The 10,278-nt window shown below is 40.7% G+C and overlaps 1 protein-coding gene across 1 annotated transcript; it reads right to left on the minus strand.

Annotated features, from left to right (window-relative positions):
• Window positions 1-123: 123 nt before the first annotated feature.
• SLC25A4 (solute carrier family 25 member 4) lies at window positions 124-9,869 on the minus strand. The gene is made up of 4 exons (XM_081332354.1): window positions 9,542-9,869; window positions 7,223-7,709; window positions 4,901-5,041; window positions 124-3,781 (listed from the first exon to the last, which is right to left on the minus strand). The coding sequence occupies exons 1-4, from the start codon at window positions 9,650-9,652 to the stop codon at window positions 3,624-3,626; spliced, it is 897 nt and encodes a 298-aa protein (XP_081188480.1). The 5' UTR covers window positions 9,653-9,869; the 3' UTR covers window positions 124-3,623.
• Between the last annotated feature and the right edge of the window lie 409 nt (window positions 9,870-10,278).

Genomic DNA, 10,278 nt, shown 5'->3' on the forward strand with positions numbered 1-10,278 from the left:
TTCTTTGACAAAAACTACAAAGTGATTAGTTATGAAGGTATGAAAATTGTGCATCTGTCTTTTAAAAATTAAGTAAAATATTTGATTGAACCGCGTTAGCGTGCATTTTTTCCTGTAATTTGAGCCAAATATTGTGACTTGGTTTTAAAAATCACATTCTACTTTTAATTATATTTGTAATAGTTGTCTGCTCCAGAATATTATCTGGATTCCCCATCATTCATTGATTTAAGAAACAATTTCTAGTTAATTTCCTGTTTGAATTACATACGCATTTATCTTTATATTTCTACAGTAGGTTGTAATAGACTAGGTTGAGTTCTAGTCTATCTCAATTATCTGTCCATAATTATCTGTACAATACATCAGTAAATTCATGTTTGTATATAAATTGCATACATGAACAAAACATTTGCATTTTAATGAACATAAGCTTTACATGAAGAGGCACCAAGACAGTGCAATTACAATTAATTAAGTATTGAAGTAATACAAAAGCAAAACTATGGAGATAAGCCTGATTTTCTTTATAAATAGGAACAATATAAAGGGAGAATGCAACAATATCTAGAAACCATTTATTTCTCACAGCATGCTTGTCATTCCAGCATATTTCCTAATGATTTCAAACACCACTTCTGCAAATGGATGGTTTTTTTCAAAAGGTGCTATGGTACTTGCACCTGTAAATAAGGTACTAGAGTTCATTTTAGCATTTTATTTGCAGTACCATCCAGCTTTATATTTTAAACACTTGTGGAAAAACAACCTCCTCAGAACATAAGGAATTTATATCTAGTAAATATTCTAGTCATCAGAAAACATCAGGAAATGGATGTAATACATTTTATATGCCCATATATGTTTTATCAGTGAACTACTACTAAGTAATGCAAAGGTACACAACTCCAGAACCATATATAGCTTCTAAAAGATTTTAGATAGGAATGAATAACTTCTAAAAATTCTCACTCTTTTGTAATTTCTGATATGGCATAAATGGGAAGTACTAAATGCATGAACAATTGTTTTGCGTTTTTTAACTGAAAATGCAATCAAATTTAACATCTATTCAGCTCCCAACTGTGAAGGATACTGCAAAACCTAGTGTAAACAATAGACATTTCTAGAGGAAGACAGAAGTTTCCAAATACATTAATTAGGAGATTAATACTTTTTTTGCACATTGACTTTCTCTATTTCAGTTCTCTCACACACTGGTGTCATGAAGTCTATTTCTAGAATGCCTCCAATTATGATTCAAAAAAATGGTATCTATATTTCAAGAAACTCATTAGATATAGTGCATAAGGTTGAAGAAGATTGTAATGGGGGGAAAGGAGCAAAAAATATGAGAAAATAAACTTGTACCTTTAGACCTGAAAGATTTTATTAATGTAGCCTTACAATAAAGTGGAATTCACTCATCTAGTTGTGTTTTGTGCCTGGTTTACCTGGATGGGCTGTCGGACCCAAGGCCAGAGATGACACAGTGAAGTCCACTTGGCTTCAATCCTTTATTTGCTTACACCTAATGGACAGAATCTTGCTAAACTCAGGCTATCACCTCACTAACCTACTAGATATATCCTGAGAGATTGTAGATGTGGCTGCCTTAAACCTCCCCTAATCCAGCTCAGGATTGCTAAGTCTTAATCCGAACCTCTCTGGGAAAACTTTGTATTGCCAAAATTCCCCCACTGCTTCTCCAGATACACATTCCATCACAAAGGCTGACAGTAGTAGACAACCCATGACTCATTGGGTCATCCTTTTCACATATAGGCTGCTGCCAGAACCTCTCTCCTCATGACCCTCAGCAGAGCCCTGATGAAGCAGCCGCCTCACCTGCCGAATTGCCTGCCACTTTGCTGAGGGGTAGGGGAAACAAAGGGAGCCACAGAATGCAAGGAGAACTACCTTCACTCCCCAACCCCACATTGTCCCCAAGAGCCCCTTTCTTCCAGGAAGGAAGAGGGCTCACCCATTGATCACTGGCACTCCCTAGCCAGCTCTACCTCCAGCAGGCATCTCAGTCACTTTCTTATCCTCCCCTCACCACCCACTGCCATTAAGAGAGTTCATATTTTGCCCTCACTGGTCACCTGTCAGGCCTTGTTGCTGGCTGATTGGAGGTATCACGCAACCTCTGGGTTTCTGGGAAGTGTAAGGAGCACTGAAGTGGTGACAACTTTACCAAATTTCAGTCCCATGGGAACAATGAATCCTCAGTTTTGAATGCATGCAGTATGTTATTCCGAGACAAAATCTGTCAAGGCAGAGATTTCAAACAGACTACCGTCACTGAATGTTCCAGGAGCTCAAACTGCTTTTGCTCTTTCCAACAATTAACAAAGAAAATAAAATGGATGCTGTTAACCATATGTTGGTGATCATACAATACTAAATTGAATAAGAGGTGAGCTGTATCTGACTATACAGGTAGTTGTCGACTTACAAACACAATTGAACCCAACCTTTCTCCATTTTCTTGCCACAGTTGTTAAGTGAATCAGGCATCCCCATTGACTTTGCTTGTCAGAGGGTCACAGGTGATCACATGACCCCAGAACATTCCAATCATAATAAATATGAATTAACTGCCAAGCATTTGGATTTTGATCACGTGACCATGGGGATGCTACAACAGTCATTAAGTGTGGGGAAATGGTCATGAGTCACTTTTTTTCATTGCCGTTCTAACTTTCAACAGTCACTAAATGAACTGTTGTAAGTCGAGGACTAGCTGTACACATTCAGCAGCAAACTTCCTTTTAGCATCCACCAGGAGGATATGATCCCAAAGTTAAAAAGTATGGTCATTATTGTAATCACTACTGAATATTTTAGAGATATTAAGGCCTTGGGGGGGGGGAATTAGATTTTCTCATCCAGACTATGACATCTCTGGGAATGTGCATGAGCATTGCAATCCTAACATGACAAAAAGGAAATACGTTTGACATAAGTATTTTTTCCAAAGTGTGAACAAAGCGATTAGAGATAAAATTAGGAGAAATGAAGAACAGCGTTTCTTGTGGTTTGCTATTTGCTGCACAGCTTTTAGCTGTTTTTTCTTATGAGTCAGAATCAACCTCATAGTTGTACATTTTGTTGCTAGCTTAGAGTGAGAAAGAGAAACCTGTTCTCTGCCACCCCCACCCCCTCTCTTCTACCCTAACACCACACATTTGCACACACACACTCATCTCTGAAAACATTCTTCACTAGCAGCTGGAAGCTACAATCTTGAAAGAACTTCTGCAGTGGCTTTATCACACAGGAAAAAAAGGTTTTAATTTATAATATTTATTAAATTCACTTTTCTAGTTGTTTAAATACTTATCAACATACCCCCTCAGGAAATATTTTTATTCATAGGATTATTGATATTTGTCAAATAAATGTATATATACAAAGACCTCTTCAGCTTTCCATACAAAAAAGTTTGACTTATGTTATAAAGCATCACCAAGCAATCTTACAGTTCCACAATTTGACCTCTCAACTGGATTTGACCCACAGTAGCCACCTCTGTTTCCGTAGGAAATATTTAGTTGCCTTTTAACTCACATGTAAATATGTAACTAAACAGAACATAAGAGGCAAGTAGTTTGACTTGCTTAGACATATTTCTTGATCTCATCATACAAGACTAACACAAAAGCACCTCCCATGCCTCTTAGCACATTGGACCAGGCACCTTTGAAGAAAGCCTTGCCTCCTTCATCTTTAGCAATCTTCTTCCAGCAGTCAATTGTACCCCTGTACATGATGTCAGCTGTGGAAGTAAACATATTCAGGTAAAATCATTGGAAAGAGAGAAATAGATCAGTATAACACAATCATTCCTCTAATTCCAACAAATAAAGCATTATTGGATAGTTGCTCTCTAGTTCTTTCTTCAAAAGGTTGTAAAGTAAAAATTGCATTTTTCCTCTTAACCTTGAAGCTCAAGAGATAATTTCATCTCTGTGTTTAAGAACTGAACTGATCTGAAGGCAATATTGTAACAGAACAAATGCAAATAAGTATAACATTTTTCAAATTTTGCAAATTGTGTTTCTGCAATAATGTTTGTGTTCACTGCTATATTCCAAATAAAAAAGCAGAAATTAAACTGAAGCTTTCTTAGCATTAAATTGGCAACTATATGCTCCTGGAGATGGGGAACTAGAGGTAGCTGGGAAGCTAAATCAAGCCCCAGCAGTCCTGTTCGCTATGTGGCATTTTTGCCAAAAAACAGAAGTAAATGCTGATTTTCAACAAAAATGTCACAAATAACAGACTAACATAACAAAGTTGGAAGGGACCTTGGAGGTCTTCTAGTCCAACCCTTCTAAGGCAGGAAGCTCAGTCTATACCATTTCAGACAAATGTTTGTCCAATCTCTTCTTAAAAACTTCTAGTGTTGGAGATTCACAATTTCTGGAGGCAAGTTGTTCCACTGATTAATTGTTCTGTCAGGAAATCTCTCCTTAGTTCTAGGTTGCTTCTCTCCTTGATTAGTTTCCATTCTTTGCTTCTTGTCCTGCCTTCTGGTGGTTTGGAGAATAAGTTGCCCCCTCTTTGTGGCATCCCCTGCTCATGTGATCAAGGGACACTAAATGGCCATAAATGTGGGCCAGGTGCTGAACGCCCAAAATATAGTCACATAACTGGAGGAGTGGGGTTCGGCAGCCATCATATGTACATTTGGGGTGGTCCATTGTATCTTTGAACAGTCACTAAGTCAAGGTTGTAGCTGAGGTCAATGAGCAAGACCCACTAACCTACTAGGAACAGACTCTTTAGATTAGATAAAGAAATAATTAAGCTTTGTGCCAAATGATGTCAAATCCAGTTTTACTGTCTGAAAAGCAAAAGTGCTGAGAGATGAGGGAATTGGTTATTTTCTTACCTCCTTTCCTACCAGACTGCATCATCATTCTACGTCGGACGGTGTCAAAAGGGTACGATACCAGACCTGCCACTGCAGTTACACTCTGGGCTATCATCCAGCTGACTATGATGTGCACATTCTTCGGATCAGGCAGCATGCCTATTATCAAGGGAAAGTTGCCCAAAGATGAAAGCAGGAAGAAAGGGGGAAATTGTCAGTATCATTTATAATTTCTGTTCCATGCACCAGCAGATCTATGATACTCTGTCTGCACACTGTCTCTACCCTGAAGCCACAGCAAAATTGCAGAGCTGTCTGGTAGAAAAAAGAATATATGTGCATGTCAGACATTACTGATGTCAGTCCATTTATACAATTACAGGTGGTCCTCAATTTACAACCACAACTGAACCCGAAATTTCTGTTGCTAAGCAAGACAGTTAAGTGAGTTTTGCCCCATTTTATGATCTTTCTTGCAACAACTGTAAGTGAATCACTATTGTTGTTAAGACAGTAACATGGTTGTTAAGTGAATCTGGCTTCCCCATTGACTTTGCTTGCCAGAAGTTTGCAAAAGGTGAACACATGACCCCTTGACATTGTAACTGTCATAAATACATGCCAATTGCCAACCATCTGCAACAAGTTGGAAAATACAACTTCAGTTCATGTTTTATTTTTATTTATTTTTACTTTTATTTTTTAAATAAAAAAGCCTTGATAAACTCTATGGCAGTGGCCCCCAACCAGGAACTGGTTCCGTGGAGAGAGGTTTTTCTGCAGACCTGAGAGGGCATGGGTCTGGGTTTGGGTGCTGCCTGCATCCCACGTATGGGGCTTTGCTTGTTTGCATGGCCCAGTTTCTGGCATTCCAAGGACCAGTGCCAGTCCACAAACCAGGAGTTGGAGACCGGTGCTCTATATGGGATGTTTCAAGAGTTATAGTTACTGTAGCTTTGTGCCCTCAGTGAGCTTTCATGACTAAGCAGGAATTCAACTGTAGTCTTCCACTATTCAGATGCAACATTCTAACCACTGCAGTGTAATCATTATCTTGAAAAACTGTAGTATACTGCCAATTTTTTTATACTTGAGTAGTGTCTGAAGAAGTGTCCTAGATCTAAAGAATTGTTTCTTAACTGCATTGCCATTCTGCTTCTGCAGATGGCAGAATTGTGTTAACCTTGCTGAGACTGGGAACCTACTGTATGTAGAGTCAGACCTGTTAGTACTTGGAAATACCAGAGTAGATGATTAGAATGCAAGTCAAAAATACAATCCCAGTAGATGACAACAGCAAACCACTTCTATAGTGCTGTCAAGAGTACCTCACAACAAATCAACTTCAGTCCAAGGAGATTTTCATCATATTGCCATCTTAAAACATCTCTTAAACTCAGAAATGAGTCACCTTATTTACACACATATTGCTAAGTTACACTGTAGTTTCTTTATAATTCAGTGATATGTGTGAATTTGCCTGTCATTAGCCCAAATCATCATGGCTTGTTTCACAACTTTGGCTTACATTTTATAGAAATATGGTTAGGATTAAGATGTAGCTTGCTGAAGGCTAGGAAAACTGTACCAAGGTAGGCTGGTGTATTTTGATTTCAGCATGTGCCATCAAGTTATTGTTGATTTTAGCAACCACATAGATATTCTCCATGATGATATTTGGAACATTAGGGAACAAGAAAATATAGAACACCAAATTGTCTAACTTTGAGAGATTATTACTATAATTATTTTTTAAAAGACTTATTTAAATTTAAGTTGATAGACCATAGAAAGTTGATTAACCATAGAAAATCAATTTATTGCTTCATATAGAAGAAATCATACTTATCATAAACCATTGAAAATTACAGATCAAAAAGAAAATTGAGTTCTATATCTTTCTCAATTATAAGTTGATTCACTCAAGACACACATTTTTAGGCAGCATTTACAAATCCCATCAATTGAAATGTAACTCGTTCATTTCGCCGGGACCTGAAGACCTGGCTCTTCGAGCTCTCTGGCCCAGGCTGAGAATTTTAATTTTAATTGGGGTTTTTACTTTTTTCAGGGATTGATTTAATCTTTTTTAATTGTTTTTAACTTTTGTATTCCTTGTTTTAAATACCCTGTAAACCGCCCTGAGTCCTTTGGGAAAGGGTGGTATATAAATTCAATAAAATAAAATAAATAAATAAATAAATAAAGCTGTGTTCAGGTTAGCCTTCCTTTCATTGGGCCCCCAACAGCCATGTTAGCTGGGAAGATATCTAGAAGGCCCCATCTTGGGGAAGCCTGATCAGATCATTCTTTCAGCATCACTAGATTTCTGTTTCTTACCTTTAGCTGTATCGTAGACGCCAAAATAAGCAGCTCGGTAGATGATGATGCCCTGGACTGACACATTGAATCCCTGGTAGAGACCCTTGAGGCCATCAGATTTGTAGATCTTAGCAATGCAATTGCCTAGCCCAGAGAACTGCCTCTCATTCAGCCCTTTGCCCACATCAGCAGCTAGCCTAGTCCTGGCAAAATCTAGAGGATACACAAAGCAGAGAGATGTTGCACCTGCTGCACCTCCAGAGGCCAGGTTGCCTGCAAAGTAGCGCCAGAACTGCTTGTGTCTGTCCACTCCCCCAAGGAAAATCTGCTTGTACTTGTCCTTGAATGCAAAGTTAAGGGCCTGGGTGGGGAAGTATCGGATGACATTGGCCAAGTTGCCTCTCCAGAAGGAAATGATGCCTTGCTCCTTGGGAATCCTTACCACACAGTCTAGGATTCCCTTATACTGTTTTTCAGCTGTGATTTGTTGGCTAGCGTGCTGGACCTGTTGAAAGAATGAAACAAAAAAGGGAGGGAAAAAACACAAAAGGAAGGGAAAGGGAAAGGATAATTGTTGCTTGTGTAAATCTCCTCATAGCTATGAACACATACCTATATTTCACTGCAAAATGTGGAATTTTGTTCCATATCAAAATCAGTTATCAATTCAAAATTAACAGCAATAGCATTAGTGCATTTAACTCTATTAATTTATTTGGACACAAGATCTGAGAAAAATAAATATAACAAATATATTTGTTCCTTTAGCCAGTTCTTATTTGCTCATGGGGAGCCTGTGGGGAGCTATATGTACATATCTTAAAAGGTGATTAGACAGTGAAATTATACAAAGCTATTGAAAAGGAGCATTTGCAAAACATGTACCAAAAGGAAAGCATCATTTCTGAAGTATTAAAGCAGCCGTGTCCTCTGGAAACCCTGCATGGATTCTTTCAAGGTTGTCCTTAGCTGCAGGCACAGTTGCTTCACTTTCCCTGAGACTGCCAATACAGTTTTCTCTTTGTACGAATATGCAATACGGACAGTCAGGGACTGCCTTCAAAACAGCAGTGTTAACCTTTCAGAACACACCTGTTTTACTATTTCAAGGAAGTGCACTTTTGTCATACCAATACACTTTGTGTTTGTCATTGGTTTACATATCAGCACTTTGTGAAGCACCCCTTTGCACCACTTTAATAGGTTGTATATGTTAAATAAAAAGAGATTATATTATTTCAAACAAAAAGAACCGATTCATATACACGCAAGCTTTCTTTCACGTAAGCTTCTCTTTTGGGAATTTAGTTCTTTCAGTCAATCTACATAAAGTTACCAAACCATTGAGCCTTGCAACAAACGTTTATGCAACAGAATAGTTTAAATGGACTAGGTTAGGAAATATATGAGCAGGGCACAGTACCAGTTGCACTGCCCATTGAGTATTACTTTTGATTGGGCTGCATGGCACACCGCATGTACAAGAGAATAAACAAGGCCTGAAGGAGTTTCCTCAAGCCCAGGGTAGCTTGCTGTACACCAGACATGTCAAACACAAGGCCCGGGGGCCAGATCCGGCCCGCGAAGTGGTTTCATGCGGCCCGCAAAGCCATCCTGGAAACAGTGAGGGAACGGCCCCCACTGCCTTGGCCCTGGCCCAGAGACCCTCCTTCTGCCAGAGACCCTCAGATCTGTCCCACTCCTGCCCAGGCCCCCATAGGCACCCTTGATGTGAACAATGTAGAGCTGGCCATGCCCACCCAGTAGGCCATAAGCACTCTAGCCATGCCCACCCAGTAGGCCATGCCCACCCAGGCCATACCCACCCGGCCCCCTGAGGGCAACCGCAATGCTGATGCGACCCTCAATGAAATTGAGTTTGACACGCCTGCTGTACACTAAGCCAAGAAAAAGGGCTGCACTGATCTTCTGTCATCAGAACTGCACAACTGCAGTTTCCATATTTAGTCACTTCATCTGACACTAACATTCCTACTCCACTCCTATTAACAACCTCACACTTGGCTCCATGCAAGGAGACTTTTTTTTTTTTGCTAGAAATACAGAGAACTGCTTTGAGGGAGAGCAGATTTGCTCTATTATTCCAACATGTCTTAGAAGAAACTTGTGAGAAACTTATCAGGAAGAGTCCCCAAGTAATTTTCTGCATGTTCCCATCAGGGAGGAATGTCTTCGCTCTCCACTTTTTAGGAAACGCCGGCCGAACCAAACAGCCTTTCCAATGGCAGGTGCCAGATTAATATCTGAGCAGTTTTCCTCCCAAACTCTATGGATAGAGAGCATCAGCACATCGCCAAATTCAGGCACTCGGCTCACCTGTAGCAGCAACTTGATTCTTTCAATAGGCGCTACAGCCGTCTTGGAAATGGCAGCAGCGATACCCCCCGCCAAAAAGTCCTTAAGAAAACTGAGAGCCTGGTCAGCCATACTAAGGAGAGCGACACTCCAAATCCCCTTCCCTTTAAAAAAGAAGAAAAGAAAGAAAAGAAAAGAAAGGGGGAGAGAAAAAAAAGTCCCTACAGAGTAGGCAACTCCCCAACCAACTCTACACCCCCGTCGGGTCACACAGCTTCGGACAGACAGCCCTTTACCTTTTCCAACTATTTATAGCCTTTCCGGGTCTCGCGATAAGAGGAGGACCGGCGGGGGGGGAACTGACCCGCCAGCACATTGGCTAGGACCCCCCATCCTTGGAGGGCACTGTGGGGAGGGCGCCATACTGCTCCCTCCCGATGGGGCAACCTCTGAGCGAGGGTCGCCGGCAAGGGCACATTCATGTTATCTGGTCCCCTTCAAGCGTTAGGACACGGCATGTGCTCGCCGTATTAATAGCAACAAGGGAGACGTAGGACGGGGCGGGGGGGGGAGGAAGAGAAGAGCGGTCCTTCGGGACGAGGCGTTAACCCTTTGGAGGCTCCTCGCCGGCAGCGCCGGGCGAAGGGGACTGAGATGCGCGCTTGGCTTGGAGGAGGGGGCGATCCCCATAGAGTGGACCCTTGAAAGGCGCTGCCCCGTTTCAAACTTTAGACGAGCGCTTCCCTCTCCTGTCTCCG

The sequence above is a fragment of the Vipera berus genome (assembly GCF_964194415.1).
Source record: "Vipera berus genome assembly, chromosome: 7".
In the NCBI taxonomy this organism is placed as follows: domain Eukaryota; kingdom Metazoa; phylum Chordata; class Lepidosauria; order Squamata; family Viperidae; genus Vipera; species Vipera berus.